Genomic DNA, 18,028 nt, shown 5'->3' on the forward strand with positions numbered 1-18,028 from the left:
GGTGCAGAGATAGATACATGCCAGACGTGGACGGAAACACCAAAATGTTCCGAGAAGAGCAAACCGAGAAGCGAAAGAGGGACGATGCTGTGAGGACGGATCTCCTGTGAGGGTTCAAACCATCTCGTTTCAGCGCTCCACGGGAGGAGAGACGGGCATCAGGGCAGATAAATAAGAGGGGGAGAAGAAAAATGTTCAAAGTTGGGCCGTGTTGTCTACGAGTGCGATCCCGCAAAGCGCCGTCCCGCAACAGCTGCAGAAAATGAGCATGAAATGAACGAAGAATGCATGTCGTTTGGGATATATCTGTGATTCTGCAAACATATATCATCTGCACGTCATCAGGTAAGGCTCAAGGAGGAAGAGCACAGAAACACAGAAGAATGTTAAAAAAAAAATCTAGTTGGATGTGATATAAAATGAATAAATGCCACACTTGGAGCAAGAATCCATCAAATATTTATAGAAGTTGCAGAAATATTACACATTCTGATTATTAAAGTGATCTTTCGATTCTGCTTTTTAGGATAATTTGGAGACTTTAATTTCCAATAGAATCACCACACAGGCACCTCCTGTCCAGCTGAGTGTGACTTACAGTGTTTATGTTTCAACAGGCTCTTTGCATTGACAGACATACAGTATCAGTCACTGTACACCGGTGAGATTGAAAACCACTGAGATGATTTAATTCATGCTCAAAAGTCACATATCATAACCCCGGACTTTGATCAGGAGCCTCACACACACACACAGATCATAGTGGCAGCAGCCCACAGTATACACACAGGCTGACTAAAACACACTGCGAATATTGATAGTTCATGAATATCACTGCCAATATGTCAAAGAGCGCCTACAGTATGGCCATGGCAGTGAGGCAACCATCCATTTAGTCACACACAAACACACACACACACACACACACACACACACACACACACACACACACACACACAGTGATTCCCACAATGGGATGAGTCAAGCCTTCCCACTCATCGCTGCTGAAGCTGAAACACGAGTTTGGACTGCTGATAGTGATATTCTCATACTGATGTAGATATCAAGAGACATGCAATATCGTCTCATGATGAGTGACCCAGCACACTTCAACAGGCCACAGGAAACTGTCTCGGAATATTAACTCATTTGTTAAGAATTCATCAGGATAATGTGTGTGCTTTTTTTTTAAATCAGAGGAAAATGAAATTGCATTTTTTTCAGTAGCTTTAATCAGGAAGAAAACTCAGGGCCTATCATATAAGGACTTTTGCCTTTTTTAGTGTAGATTCAGGAATGTGTACTTACACCCAAAAATAAAATATTGAAAAAGACATTTTGATGCTCATTTCATAGATGTTAAAGGGGCACTCCAGCCATTTAGTTCGCCACCTCCATAAAATGAGAGAGGAGACATAAAATAAAAAGACGCAGCAGAGGCAGTGAAGCCTGATAACATTATCAGGGTTGTTTTCCCACAATGGACAAAACTGGGTGAGTAATGAAGCTGGAAATGGTGCCATAGACTGTATTAAAGTCTCATATACAGTTTGTGCTCTCAGCCTCGGTGCCAACTTTTCCCAGAGGCCACTTGTGGAAAACGTCAATTATTACTCTTAGTGTAATGAAGTTTGAATCCTTGGAGTTTTTATATTTGCTAAACCGTCAAAGGAGGAAGACATGGGCGGGACCAGTGGGAGAAACACTGCAGCATGTGCAGCGGGCCACACAACATAGCAGCAAACCTCTCTTTTTCATGTTGTGGTCATATACGAGGGCTCTATAACGTGGAGTTATACTGTATATATCTGTGTACATGCGTGGGTTTCCTCCATGTGTTCTGGTGTCCTCAAGTGTGAAGACATGCAGGTCAGAGTTTAAACTGACAATAAATGGGGATGTGAGTTAGGCTTTTGAAAGACTGCCAGCCTCTCCACAGTGGTGGAGTGTAACTCAGTACATTTACACAAGTAGTGTGCTTGAGTACAAATTAGAAATACTGGTACCTTGAGTCTGTTCATTTCACTTTCTACAGCTACACCATTACAGATGTACATTTAACTCCACTGCATTTATTTGACAGCTTTAGTTACAATTTCCTTTACAAATTAAGATTTTGATAGGGTTGAGAAAATAAGAAAGAAAAAAGCCACATGAAAAAGTATGCAAAAATCTTAATTTGTAAAGGAAATTGTGTTTTTTTCCTGTAGAATCTAAAGGAAACTAGCACAGTATTGACATGTACATCTGACACGAGTAGTCAATTAATCAATTAGTGAATTATTTGTGATAATTGTACATGTACATTTTTCATGTAAAAGCATTTCATGGCTCCAGCTTCACAAAAGTAAGAATTCCCTTTGGATGACTTTGATGTAGTTTTGATAATAATTCTGTTGGTTGGCTCTGGGTAACAGAATCTCTCACTCACATTTTTACACAGCAGAGAATCAGTCGGTTAACAGAGAAAATAATTATCAGATGAATTCATAATGAATAAAAATAAAAAATAGTCCCCACTTACAGTTCTTTCTAAGTACTAGTCAACTGCAGACTTGATTCTGTTCGGATCATGTAACCTGGTTCTGCAATGGTGCAACTCCACCTGTCAGATCTACCTGTCAGATCCCGGCGGCTCTGTTTTAATTGCGCTGCTGCTGCCAGGCAGGCTTGTTGCAACCTGCAGGGTTGGATGGCAACTGAGCTACAGCGCAGTCAGTGGCAGCCTGAGGCCAAAAACACACAGGACACAAAGTGCGGAGTTCAGACCCACCGCTGGGAATCACTTCATGCATCCCACATGAAATCTCCACTCTGACCTACTTTGAAAGCTTTGTTAAAGTGTTGTGCATTTTTATGAAAATGAAAACATGCAGTCCATTTAAAACAAAAAGAAAAAGCAACAGATTAACAACATTAATTACAGTGAACAGCATTTTTTTGGTTGAAGTTGGACCCTCTCTTTGGGCTTCCTTCAAGTTGCCTGATTATATGCCTGCATTGACCAAAAGTTTCAAGTAATATGCCTTTAATTCAATAAAAACTTTCACCATTACAGTTTAACAAGCTTAGATGTAAGAATAAATGAAAGAAATGCTGTAAATGATATTAGCTGATGGATTCAGATGTTTTTTCAGTTCTGTCGTAACTCTTACTCATAAGCCGTATGTATGTTTAAAGAGTTGTCACTGTCATTTAATTAGCGTTGGATAGTAACGTAGCGTTTTCTCTCATTTGGCTTAAACATAAATTCAAACATAAAGTCACATCATGGCTCCAGTTTTTATCCCACTGCGACTTTACAGCCCACATCCTCTCCATCTTTGCAGTGCCCCACGAGAGAATCCAACTGTAATTTTACTGCATTAAAATTCCCCATTAATGAGCTGTCATAGTGAGATTCATGGTTTCTATGTTTCTATCTATCCTTCTTTCTTTTCTTTTACCGTCCTCTTCTTATTCCAGTCCTTTGCTGCTGCAGGTCAGTGGGAGCTTCAGTGTCACGTAGAGTTCTCTGCACGACAAATTGAATTTACTAAAGAAATGTTTCCTCCCCCTCTCTCTCTTTTTCTCTCTGCAGCTCAGCCTATTGCATCCAAGCTTGATGAGAGTTGGTGGGCGTATAAGGACGTTGTCCAGGGAAGCTTTGTTCCAGGTAATAGACCATCGCTCACGTCGCACACACCATGGCGTCACAACCAACACACAGAGAAAAATTGGTGTCAAAGTGGAATTTCAAAACTTTTACAACAGTTTTTACAACAGAAATCAATATTATTTTTTGTGATTATTCATTGACTTTAGGGACATAATATTTTTATTGTATTTCACATTCAAACACACACTTCCATGTAGTACTACATGGAAGTGAAAGCACTGCTGATTTATTAATAAAGTAAATATAAAGAACTCAGTGTAGGTGGAAGTTCATGCTGCAGAGAGGCAGGCAGTCAATGAGAAATCCCAGGCACTCTGATGGTGAATATCAAAAATCGTTTATTAATTCAAGGATGAACAAACACTTTCTGGTCCTGAGAGACTAGTCCTTATTCACAGCGCATCTCCTAGAGGCATCATATGAATAAAATGGTGCCAAAACTTTTAAACCAAAATTCATGAGTTGATGCTGGGGAAGGAGGGGGATTACACGAGGGAACGCTTGTGACGTCGTTCTTCTTGGCCATCGTGCATTTATCGTAATGGAGTTTGTGGTGTTTTCTCCAGGTGGTTGAACAAGTTAGTTTATTGCGTTGCGGCACACACACAAATCCCTCTCTCTGCAGATGGTTTGTACCTGTTTAACATCACCGGCCCTGAAGCTATGAGCGCATCTGAAAAGTCAACATTGCAGTTCATCATGTTCATTTAATTGTGGGAGGCCAAAATCCTGATTGAGATTAATATTTGATTAATTGTGCACCCTTACTGCGACTCCTATTAATCCTCAAAATCTGGGTCTGGGAGACTGGTTATTAGAAGCTTAAGCTACCCAGAATGATTGCTAATAAAGACTTAAAATAGATTTTTGAATGATTTCTGTAGGTGGGTTGTTTTAACTAGAGAGAAGATATTGATAGTAAGTATGGATGATATTTATTCTGTTTGAAACTGCTCACAGCTGCCCATCAGCTTGTGATTATTGGGTTTGCTAGTAAATCACTAGGTGAGATGCTGTGGGCTGGGCGTGAGCCCACTGGAACAGTTTGACACAGCTCGGCTCCAAACTAAATGCTGTGGGAAGTCAAAGAGAAAGCGTGTGGAAAAGCACATGCCAGCTTTTCATCCTGTGAGATAGAACTAACAGAACAGCGAACATCCATTCACTAATATCCACAGCGTTCCATGTTCACACGGTCAGAAACCGTTCATTGAGGCCCCCGTAAAACCTCAGACTCGTGTTCTTTAATCTGACTAGACAGCTGACTACAAGCACCTGCGCTTGGATCGCATGATGGTTTTGCATCTTGCTGTGTAGACCCACTTTTAGCCATGTTGGTAGCTTAATAAGATAACAAATGTGGTAAACATTATTAAAAATGACCCATAAAAACTACTGACTGTGTCTGTGTGTCTGTGAAAGTGGCAAAATGAAGAGTTTTGATTTACATCTGACGCTTCACATATCATTTTCTGTTAGAATGAAGTGGTTGTATAAATATCTATAAGTATATTTTAATACTTTTATACTAACAGTAAGACTGTGATGATTAGTGTGTAGTATGTAGTGTGTATATTAGTATGTTGTATAAGCTTTCATAGCATTGCTAACAAATACCACTGACCTCAGTGACAAATACATTGAATTTCCTATAGCTGCTTCACAATAAAAGCCACTCCTACACTTTTAATGTAAAACAGCGAAAGCAGAAAGCTTTTTCCTTTACCTCACTATAATATACATGCCATGCACACACACTGCAGAAAGAATTTATTTCTCAAATTCTTGCCACTGAACAGGATCCAGCGTTTTGCAGAGTTGTCCAGTCTTTGTGATGATGGGTTGGGACACGGAGCACCGATCATACTGTGCATAAGTAAATGAGTTTGGAAATAGTAGAGATGAGAGTTCCATGCATCTCTAACTGACGGAAAATTGATCTCATCAGTGAGTGTAGCCTGACTTTGACTGCAGATTTCTCACCCTCAATCTGCTCTCACACACCTTTCTCTTTGCGTTGTGTTAGTGCTGTGCCAGCACAGGAGAAATGTCTGCTTCAAGCTGTTTCGGGGAATGAAGTGGGAATATAGTCAGCAGAAATGAAAACTAGGATGGTATTCAAAGCTCAGGTCACTGATGGGTGTCAACTTGCACTTAACATTTCCTATGATCACCTTTGCAGCTACAGACACACCTCTGGCAGGGTGTCAGTCAGCCTCAGAGCAGAAACAGACATTTAGTACTGCACGATGACCCAACAGAGTTTGGGGGTAAGGAGACAGAGCACGAATGATGCAACTTCAACGCTACTCTGCCATAAACACTACAGTGCTCAGAGTGATAGATAAAAGGATGCACAAAGGAAGGAGTCTGGCAGGACTACTGTATTCAGGTATTCTGTATTCTGTCTCACTGTGGATGAAAGTTCCATAGAAAAGCTGGATGAAGGTTCCACACAGAAGTTCAGGGAAGTGTGCTATTCTTTAACATAGGTGGGGAAGTGAACCAGACATACAGCTGCCAAGTCAGCTGTTTAGTCCTCATTCTCAAAGTTTTTTTCTTTTGCAAAACTGAAAAATACTTCAACAATACTTCAGGTAAAGCAGGAATCTCACATCTGTGTTAGTCGCCCATGTAAGTTTTGCTGTGCAACATGTTTCCTCGTAAAGGGCTCATAAATATCCACTGGTGCTTGACAACTGGTGAGTACGACATTTGTAAAGGCTTTTTTTCTCCCCCAACAGCCACAAGAGGCAAATATGAGCCTCTTCCTCACTCAAAAACACGGGTGACTTTTCTTTATTGGAACTGAGCTTTTCTGAGGGACCTTCTGGGGCTGATCCCCATGCAGTAGATGAGACAGTCTTCAATGAAGCTAGGGATATATTTGCGTTTACATGGGTGTTGTTCGTGTCCTCAGAAGTTAACTGGACAAGATGAAATTAAGCATTCTGAACAATGGAGGCAGTACTTTTGCATTTGCACCTGGCATTGATTGAAGTGTTCTTATTTTCTCAACCCTATCCACATTATGAATGGATCTCACGTGTGCAAATGGCAGAAATGCCAACCAACACGGTGCCTCTCAGGTCTAAGAAAACATTAGTCCTGAATCGACTCTACCTCCTTTGCAGAGGAAGAGTTACATGTTCATTTTAAAATCTTTGCAGGGAAAGACTTGCTAGCTACTGCCACTGGCTTTTGCAGGTGTACGTACCAGATGTGTTAGCCTGTCAAATCTGCTTGGGGTCCTGCGTTTATACAACTTACTAAGGGGTTAAGTTGTTGTCACAGCAGTGATGACACACAAAACGGAGCTGTGATGGAGGCCTGAAGTCATTACATGTCAGTGCCTACTGGTCAACAGTCGTAGTTTACTGATCTTGCATTTCTACCCACTGTTTTTCCTCCCTCTCTCTGTCATTTCTCTGTCTTTCTGTGCGTCAGGCTGTACGGGACATCAGGTTCATTCTGCAGTTGTACAGTTCTTATGTATATTTGATCACATGTGTGTCTGGTTGTCTCCCTGTCTCTTTTATCTTCTCCTTCCCCTAGTCTCTATTCTCTCTCATCTCCTCTGCCCTTTCAGCTCTTCTCCTCCTCCCTTCCTCCATTTCCCCTGCTGTCCGTGGCTTGTCCATTTTTTCCTTTGCTTCTTTCTCTCTTTTCCTCCAGCATCTCCTCATCATCTCGTCCCCAGTTGCTCATCCTTCTCTCTCTCTTTGTTATCCCTCCCATTTCTCTTCTCTGGCTGTATTCCCACCAGTTCACTCTTCCTTCCAGTCTGGAGATGTTTCTATCATTCATTTGAATTTGCTCGTGACTTGAGGCCCATTCAAAACCTTGGAGAAATCTTTACTGCGTACTTTGCTCACATATGGCTCTGACAAGACAGCTTCCTCTCTGAGCATTTACCTGGACATGCGAAAACAGTCAGTGAAGGTTAGATTTTGTTGGTCACGCTAACCTAAAATGTCTCAGTAACAGAATTCCTGAGGTCCTCACTGCTTGTGTTCCACAAGCAAATTTCAAAGTCAGTCAGAGTTACACAAAGATCAAACAAACACAATAGACTCAATAGACAGTAGCTTGGTGCTTGAGCATCAAGTATTGGAAAAGGGTTGCACAAGGACAGCAATAACAACGACATTTTGTTATCATGCTGCAGGCTGAGCTGAAAGTGGAGAGCACCATCTGAAAAATGAATGCATGCAATCTGGCTAAGGAACACCTTGTTATATGTGACTACCAGATAAGTAGTCATGATTAGTCAAGTAATGTCCTCTGTAGCTCTTGATGAGCTTTTTTCATGTGTAATCACTTGGTAATCTAAAGTGATTACAATTTAATGTTTCCTTTGGCACCTGCATCAATTTCAAATTTGAATTTTTCCAATGCATCATCTGCAAAACTCACACTCCCATCAGCCTCAGCTGTACATGTTAGCATGCCATGCCTATGATGGTGAACATGTTAAGCCGTCAAAACAGCAGCATGTTAGCACTGCTGTTGCTCACACATCTGCTAGCATAGCTGTAGACTCTTGTTAAGCTGTCTGTTGCAAGAGAATCATGGAGAGCAATACTACATTTTTTTTAAAAACATTTCACAGTGGAGGAGTAAATGAGTTCTACATTGATCTGATGTCTGTTTCAAGAAAAAATAATTCAATTCAAAACCCCTGTTCTGATCCCAGGTGAAATAAAATCAAATATGAATAAACTGCTTCATTCCATCATTTATTTTGCCTCTTACTGGAACTCACATTATGAAGGTTTTCTGTAGGTTCTTAAAACATTCCCAATTTTGTTCGGCAGCCTTGAAGTTTGAAGTTTGAAGTGAACAATACAAACTGCATTTTAAAGATGCTACAAATTTAGACGTTTTTTGGCTGCAAACTGGCAAGACTAGATTCTGTATTCTCTTCAAAGTTTGAATTTCTTGGCTTTCTCAGTGCAGCAGACTGAATAAACTGTCAAGCTGCCATTCTCTCTATCCAGAGTTTTCTCCAACATACAAGTTGTGTGCCCAGCATGGTTAGAGATAACAAAGCCACCAACCTCTTAGAGGGATGTCGAGGTAGAACAGAAATACATTTCTAATTTCTTAGACATGCCGTGTAGGAGAGCAAATGGAGGACCTTTGAATAATAATTGATCTTTTTCATCTTTTTACTCAAATGTCAGATAAATTAATTGAGGACAGCCAATTCTCTCACTCCAACTCTGCAGTTCCTCTCTTTGGAAATCTCACTTGCGAGAGTCAGTTTCCAACAAGAGCCTTTTCCAGAACCATTTTTATTGTCTTCTTCATCATAGTTTTCCTTATTTTCTGATTTGGTCAGCATCAAGACGCGAGCTAATGCAAATGAAGTGTGTTGTGAGATCTTGAGGACATTTGGATAATGTTACATCAGCATGACAGGGAACAAGCAAGACAGAGTGTTCGTGTGGCTTCTGTCACATTGCCGTCGTGTGTGTTTCTTGCCTGCCTGGCCATGAGAGCGAGGGTTTGAAAAGTGAAAGGGAGGAGGAGAAAGCAGGAAAAAATGAGAGGAGTGGGTTTGGTGATGAAGAGGAGAGGAGAGAAGAAAAGTGAGAGCTCCTGGGAGCTGCCCTTTCCTCCTGATAGATCTCTACACTGGCTGTGTGTGTGTGTGTGTGTATGTGTGTGTGTGAGCTGCTGGCCTTAAAGTGAAAAAGAGGGTTGGATAAAAGAAGGGATGAGGAGAAGGAGAGCTCAGGGGATTGAGCCAGTCTACCTTTCAGCTCCCTCCAGCAGTCATAGAAGACTGTTAGAGAAAAGCTTAAGGGAGAGAAAGAGTGGAAGAATAGAAATGAAGTGTTTGCAGATCACCTAACCTTATCAAGAGGCTTTTTATAATTGATGTTTATGTTTAAAGATATTACTCTTCAGCACCCGTGAGCAAGGCATCTAACCCAGTTATAATTACCACAGTAATATAGACTTAACTATGATATTCCATGGAGAACTGTCAAACTGTATTTTGTAATTATTAAAGCCACTGTGTAGGTTGAGAAAATCCCTGACTTCGGTGCCCCCCCGGTACTTTCAAAAACAAGCATTTGTTTTTCATTTTACAAAAATCTCTGAAGGATAATTTTAAATATCATATAATCAAAATGTTGCCCACACTTGCTCCAACTGACTGTTCACTAATTCACTGTTGTTGTTGTTGTTGTCAAGCTTTATATGCACATGGCATATATACAGTCTACAGGGATAATGGTGGCAATTTACCATTGAAATTATTTGTAATTTTCAAAACAATGGTTCCCTGATTGCAGACAGGAGTAGACAGAAGCTTCCTTTTGTCAGCCAACGGCCGTGGATTTTCCAGGTGAAATGACATTGGCTCGCTGTAGCTGGCAATGAAGCAAACCCTACCATTAGCTTCATGAGTTGTTAGAAAGCACTACTCTGGCTGACATGCATTTATGGCTACATACATGATGTCATGCTAGCGTGTGGCTAAAGCTAACGGGTGCACGGCCCCTTGCCTTTGGTGATAGTGCTATAACTCCTGGGGAGTGTATAGCTAGTTTGTCAGATATGCTAATATTTGCAGCTTATGTCAAATCAGGTTACCATATAATTTCCTAACACGTTTGTTCTTGTGTTTTTGATTTTGTGACGGTGGTAAAAAAAAAGACAAAGACCTCCAATTTCATTTGCTCCACTAGGGCACCATGCACATCGCTTGAGCATGTGCAGAAATCCAGTTTGTCACGATCGGTTATGATAACATACATTGTGTGTCCAGGTAGTGTGTCCAGATAATATTGCCTATATTTACAATGTACACTGGACCAACACTGACCCTGTGGGACCCCAAATATGATCTAAACATTCCAAGACCTAAAATACTCAAGAGGCACTGAAAATTGTCATGCCTATTGGTTGGATGTAAATAAGACATCTACTGAGCCAAAATGTCCTACTCACTTGTTGTCCATACATCCACCTCTCCATTTTCACGTGCTTATCAGAGGCGGGGTCGCAGTGGCAGCAGGCAAAGCAAGGTATTCCAGAGGTCCCTCTCCCCAGCAATGTCCTCCACCTCCTCTTCCAGAGGTGTTATCAGGCCAGATGAGAGACATAATCCCTACAACGAGTTCTGGGGTCTACTCCTGGGTCTCCTCCCAAAACCTACAAGGAAAGGCAGCCCCCTCTTCATCACAACAGCCCTGTACAACATCCACATTACTGCAGACGCCACACCAATCCATCTCTTGCTCCATTTCTCTCTTACTCGTAAAACAAGATCCTGAGATACTTTAACTCCTTCACTTGGAGCAGCAACTCATTCCCTACCTAGAGGGAGCAATCCACTGTTTTCTGGCAGAGATCTGAATATCTCCAAAGGACACCAACAGACATCAGCCTAAAACAGCTTCCAGAAGAATTTGTGTCAAAACAGCTTCCAGAAGCTGTTTTGACACAAATTCCTACCATAACCTAAAATTCTTTCATATAGCGAAAAGTTGAACTTAATTTGGGTTGAGGCTGTCATTTTGTGTAGCGGTTGTTTCAGGGTGCTTTGCTACGTGTTCTAACCTGGAAGAAATAACGGCTGAATTTGAATGCGTCTGCTCTTCCTCCCCTTTGTCCCTGGTGGAGAAGATGCCGGAAGATGGCAGATGGCCCACTTGAGAGAAAGAAAAGGCAGAGAAAAGACACAAAACAGACTGCATCACCTCTGGTGTGTTGGTGGGAAGGAAAGCAACTTGTAATAATGTCACACCTCTTGGTGTTATTGTTGTGTATGTTGTTTTGTGTATTGTGAAGATGGGGGTGTATGTCTGTACAGTATGTAATATTATTGCAGTTACGGCTTGGTTTGTAATCCTTGCTCTCTCTTTATTTCTGTGTGTGTGTGTGTGTGTGAAGGAGAGAGTATGTAAGCAGTTATTTCTGTGTCTCTGTGTTTTGGGTATATAATATCAGAGCTCAGGGTTGTTATTTGGGAGTGCTGCAGAGTGAATAAGTAGGACACCAAGTTAGTGATCAGAGCCTCTGCCTTGCTCTCTCGCTCCCTCCCTCACACACACATTCACACATGCACACACACGGCTCTTATCCACATATTTTTATCTTTGTCTAGCAGTTTCTCTATACTTGTCTATTTCTTTCTCATACTTTCTTCTTAATGTCGCTGCCCCGAAAACCCCCTCCCTTGCACACACACTTACAAACACACACCCTTGCGGAGACTCATGGCCACAGGAGAGAGGGTAAAGAGGAAAAAAGAGAGGAAATGGAGAGAAGTAGCTACCACAACAGGGGGAGGAGGAGGAGGAAACGATATTCCTCACTAAAGAAAGGATAGAGGGACAGGCTAGAGAAAGAGCTTGAGATACAAGAGCAGGAGCACTGGCAGCAGAGAGAAAGAGAGAGGTGAATGAAGTTATGATACTCAATCTCAATAATCTCCTGATATCATTACACATCCACATTCTCCACGCCTGATGGCTGCCCGCTACTTTTCTTGCAATTACTCACCGCGGTAACAACATTAAAGCTAATGCTGGCGGTGATTATGGCATCGCTGCTATTTGTTCTTATTTAGCTGGGCTGCCTCAGGCTGCTGTAATGGATGGGCACGTGCTTGCCGAGGCGACGTGTTTGCCGTGGTTAAAAATTCCAATGAATTCATTAGCCTCTAATGTGTGAGAGTTGAGATGGGATGAGAGGCTCGCAAGGTACAAAGTGCTGACAACTACGTGTATTAAGAGAGGACAGCAAGGTTATGAGAAACATCTGAGAAACATTTCAGGCATTTAGCTGCAGCTGTAATCCACAGCTATTTACTGTAAATGAGCAGATTGACTGAGGATTGAACTTGAGACTTTAAATGTCACAGGTTCAAGGTTATTGCCTGGTTATATTTCACATTGTCATCCACCTGATTTCTATATAAAACCTGGAGGAAAAAAAACCTGAGTAGAAACAAATAGAAGTATTGCAGAAAAGTGTGTGGAAAAGTTAAATGTGACAAAGTGCAATGGAAACATATTGAATAAGTCATGATGAAGCATGTGATTTAAATGTCACTGAAGTGTCTGCTCATCTGGAGAACGATGAGGAGATCGTAGCCTTCATCAAATAACATATGAAACAATCAGAAATGTTTTCCACTCTTTGACAGGTGCTTGTTGCCCCCTCTTCTTCTGCAATGGTTTAATTCCACCCGAATGGAGAATTAGCACCACCAGCTGTTTATCTCCATGTGTCTTCTAAAGTTTACAAATGGAAACACACTTTCATTCTTTTGCCAGTTTCCTGACAGTCCAACTGAATTGTGCTCTACATTTGGACAGAAACCTGGCCAGTAAATCTCAGTCTGGAACAAATGAAAAAAGATACACTGTTGCCTCTTAGTTCTGCTCCAGTTCCTGTTCCCACCTACTTATAACAAAACACTCATACTTTTTTAGTGTAAAAGGAGCAATACCGCTCTGTGAAAATACTCATATTTAAGTATTTACTGAAGTCCAAAACTGCAAAAAAGGCAAAAGGTGTAAGCATGTCATAGAGACAGCTGGCAGATGGGACAATTTTGATGATGCCATCCTGCATCATAAGTGCCTGATGAACACACATGGTGGAATCAAACTGTGGTGACTGACAACAGGCCATGCTGCAACGCACTGATCCTGATGTTTGTTTGCATTCTTTGGTGTCATGTTATGAATAATAAAGAGACGGGATGAATAAGGCGCCTCGTACACATGGAGGACACGATCAATCACAACACCATGCAGTTTCCTCTCTTTTGCACTTTCTGACTGATCAGAGGAAAGAGGAAGTACAAAATTCTAAAATGATGCAACATGTTCACAAGAGAGAATAAGGACAAGTCCAGAAAATGAAAAACAGATTTTTGTAGCAGAACTTTTTTTTCTTTATCATTATTCATGTTTTTATTTTTATTAATCATATCATGGCCCCTCAGTTTCATTTTGGGAGCCTTTGGAGGGGCCCGAACCCTAGGTTAGAAAACACTGGACTGTATCTAGAGCAGTTAAAACTAGCTCCACCTTAACCAGCTTAAACAGTCAAATGCTGCTAATTGACACATTTAATAACTATTAACATTTGATCATGTAATAATACAACAAAGGGGACATTTTCTACTTTTCGTGTGTTTTTACTGGGATTTTGTATGCAGAATTTATATAATAGAGTATTTTTTACATTGTTTTACTTTTTTCACTACTGATAATGATATTGTAGAAGTATACCGTCTGTTGTTATCTCTCTCTTTTTGTCGGCTGAACAAACACACAAAGGTACAGTATGTGTGTCAAGCATTTGTTCTCTTGCTTACAGGTGTTCGCTCTTCATTTGCTCTCCTGAAAGAACAAAAACACCGGCCATGGTTTCTATTGTGTCAGCTACATGTGTGCCTAAGGATGAGTTCCTGACTGAGTTCTTGCAGGCAGAAAAAGAGCTGAAATTGTCCAATATCAGACTCATGTGGGACTCATTTCAGTCACAGAGTTCAGGAAGCTGAAGAGGGAGTGATGGCCCAGTGTGTCATCACTCCTCTTTGAGATGTCCCTTCAGGGGCAGTCTCAAAGAAAATTGTTCCACTGCTAATTTCAGATGCTGAGGGAACGTCAAGGCCAGCCGGCCACCGGGGGGCACCCGTAGGAGAGCAGAATTTGAATAGCGCTTTTACACTCGAGTGCAACTCCAAAAGCCTCAAAGTCCGAATGTAGAGGCTGCAGATGTCTGACCGCTGTTACTGCTTCTGCTGCTTCAAGCTTCAAAGACATAAGCTGCTCTGGGAAAAATAAAGAAAGCATTTAAAGATAGTGGAGTTGAGAAAACACCTGTTGAAGTCAGACACTCCACTAAAGTATTTGGCTGGCACATTGGCTGAAATGGCCGTAGATTGTCTCTGGCAGCCACGTCAGGTGGACATTAGGGGCTGGGAGCACTTTTTGTCCTTTGGTTACACCTCTTAAGGCTAAACTCCATGGGGAGCGTCTGCATCGTGCCCCGGCAGCGGCATGGCCGTCGTAGCTCATCAGGCCCACTCTAGTTTATGTCGCGAATCCCACCAGAAGTGCCAAGGTACGTTTCAGAAGCGTGGGAGAGGGCACTCTGAGCCGTGCTCCACTAAAGATACGCACCTGGTCTATTTTTGATGGAAGCCTTGGACTGGCTGTGTCATGCAGCACAGAGCAGATGAGGCAGGCAGGAAATCAGGCAAACAAATGGCACAGAGAATCAGGCCAGTTTTCAAAAAGACAGACCCCGTGTACACTTTTGATCGTATATTCCACCGCCACATCAATACTGTTTTATAACCAGTGGCACCAGGCCAAATGTCAACTGATCAGAGGTTTTTTTTTAACACCATGGACGACGAGAGGAAAAACACTTTCACTTTCACTTTAGCCTGCTGTGCGTAGGCTACAGCACAAGAAAGTGGTAAATAACTACAACAAATACATTTAATAGAGACAAAACATGAGCCTGTTTGCTCATGTTAGAAGCACGAAAATCAAGGAAAATTGATGAAATCAACTAAATCTGGGCAAGTCAACTAATCAGCCAGGCAAAACACTCACGGTGGCTGTTCTAACCAGTGAATAGTGGAGCTTGCTGGGGCGAACCGGATACTACTGCAGATACTACTCAGGGCTGACAAAAGGCGATTCTGCATGCTTTATGGGTTTATCTCTCTTTTGGTTAATAGGTGACAGGTATGAAATAATAATACTCTCATAAAAGGACACAACATCTGAACAACCATCAAAGATAACACAGTAGAAAGAAAAATTAGTGCATTAATACTACGATAATTTACTTACTTATTATTTTGTATATACACTTAATAAATGTATAAAAGAGAAATAACATTTGTCTTAGAGTGTCTACGTTAATCCCCCACACTCGAGACATGAACACTGAAATGGCACATGGCATTGCATAAAATTGTGGTTTTATTTGATTTCTGCTGCACTCTTAAGCCGTTGTCACTTTTTTTTATCTTACACTGACTTTGAGCTGAGTGATATATGGAAGGTGCTGATAAAATGGCTCTATTTCTGTTAGGACCCCCAGTGGAGAGAACTGCCTGTAGTGAATCTGAAGTGAGGTGCAGTTGATGCTTTGTTTTGATGTATTGTGGTGTAGCTCTGTCTCCTCTAGCTCTGCATCCCTCCGACCTCTATTACATCACACATGTGCTTGATGATGCTGCTTCACGCTGTAGTTTAACAGCGAGAGACATCCTGTTCAGTTTAAAGAGACTAGTGCAGTGCCAGTTCAAAATGTGTCTGTTTAGGATGAGCTGATTGCTTTTGCCTACTCTACTGTGTTGCTACTTGCAGATTTCTCTAGAAGTCCTCATCCAAATAAACATCCAAATAAGATTTTTTTTAAAAACCTTTTATACCTACCCAGCCAATTGTTACATTGCTAATGATTGAAATGTCTGAGTTTGCAGGGAGTAACTAGTTACATCTAATGGCGTTATGCAATTAAATTACAAGGTAGATGCTCATTAACACCTACTCATAAAGAAATGTACAGTACACTTAGTGCATATATATATATATATATATATATATATATATATATATATATATATATATATATATATATATATCAGTGGCGGGCCGTTCATTTTACACCTGGGCCTTCAGTGGCGTCCTACCTGAATCAATCCACCTCTTAATACCATCATTATGACGTCATGGCTATAGAAACCATCAATATTATACAGAAAGGCAGTATAACAGGACGTTGCATTGCAGACAGGTATCTCATGTTACGAGAATGAATGACATCACTAAAGCAAGAAACCCAATTAAAAGAATTCAACAAGTCATCAAACACTCTAACCACCGACTCGGCTCCAAACACAGAGTCGTTCAGTTGCCAATACCAGGCATTCTCAGCAACACAATTTGCTCCTCGGAGGCTGCAAGCCGAGGGTACCGCTCGTAGTTGCTGACCTGAAAGTGGCAGACGAACCCTTTTGCCAGCTGGGACAGGCTTGCTAGCTTCGGGATGGGCCAGCATTTCCTCAAAATGGCCAGCTTTTCTTGGACAGTCCGCCATGAAAATGGATTTCTAAGTAGATCTGCGACCAAATGAACATCTTCTCCTCCATCAGCCATTGTGGGTTAAAAAAACTGCTATTAATACTTATGATTATGATAAAGTTTTAGCTTGTGCAGGTCGCTACAGATAAGAATCACTAGCTTTGGCTACGCTCTCTGACCAGCCAATCAGAGGATGTGAAAATACTAACGTCATCGTGCACCTGCTAGAAGGCCCTGGGGTCACCAACTCGAAATCTGATTGGTTAAAGCAACAGTTTCATTGCGATGTATTTTAAGCTACGGGCGCCTGCACTTTTGATTCTGAAGGCCTCAGGGCAGATTTCTTTGACCCTGGCAACACATGATGGCTGAAATATGATTGGATAAAAGCTCTAATATAGACATACACTGCTGGAAGCACCCCAGCCCAGAGACGCGCTATGAAATGAAGAGCATAGACTATTAGGAATAATCTAAAATGATTAATGGGAAAATATTAAAACGTAAATCAGTGATTCTGAGTTTAGGCCAGCAGAGAAGACCTTGCTGGCCCTGACGGCCCACCACTGATATATATATATATATATATATATATATATATATACACACACACACATATATATATGCTATAAATGCTATATTACTGCACTGATATGTAGGGAATGCCATACAGGAACTTCCAGACTTTCAGAACATTTCATGAAAATCTCTGTTCCTTATCTACTTCATTCGTCTTCATTTCATCACCCGTCCCTTTTTATGTTCAAAAACATTAATTTCTATAGTTGTCAGTTTTGCTGGATTTGAGCCTGCCTCCATTATATTGAATTATTTTGTGTTATGTTACATTACATCACGAGATAATTTCTTGTATTGTTTATATTGCCTTCCATTTGTCTTTTGTCATAATCTTCGATGGATCCTAAATCCTGGTGAACTATAAGGTACTATAAAATGGAGATATTTCAAACACAGAGAGATTAGGTTGGATGGTTTTATAGTTCCTCTGCCTTTCTGTCTCTTTAAATATGACCTTTTGCTGAGTATTTCAGTGTTTGCTCAGATTCAGATGGACATAAAGAGAGGAAAAATATGATGTAGGAGAGACAGAAGAGTGACAAGAATCCAAAGAGAAAGGACAACAAGGGGTTAGAGAGAAATGACCCCGTCTACACACACACACACACTCATACACACACATAAAGATGTGGGAAAGACAGAAGCATGGCAACAGATGGCTGTAAATCCCTGATGATAACCAAAGGGAGGTCAAGACCCTGGAATA

At 41.1% G+C, this 18,028-nt stretch overlaps 1 protein-coding gene across 1 annotated transcript in view; it reads left to right on the plus strand.

The window, feature by feature from the left end:
• Positions 1-284: 284 nt before the first annotated feature.
• The window catches only part of LOC139217194 (carbonic anhydrase-related protein 10-like), a 76,708-nt gene continuing 58,964 nt past the window's right edge, over positions 285-18,028 (plus strand). The window contains exons 1-2 of the mRNA XM_070848503.1: positions 285-345; positions 3,581-3,655. Of these exons, the coding sequence (XP_070704604.1) occupies positions 285-345; positions 3,581-3,655 (136 nt within the window). The remainder of the gene's footprint in view (positions 346-3,580; positions 3,656-18,028) is intronic.

This window comes from Pempheris klunzingeri, chromosome 17 (genome assembly GCF_042242105.1).
Source record: "Pempheris klunzingeri isolate RE-2024b chromosome 17, fPemKlu1.hap1, whole genome shotgun sequence".
Classification (NCBI taxonomy): Eukaryota; Metazoa; Chordata; class Actinopteri; order Acropomatiformes; family Pempheridae; genus Pempheris; species Pempheris klunzingeri.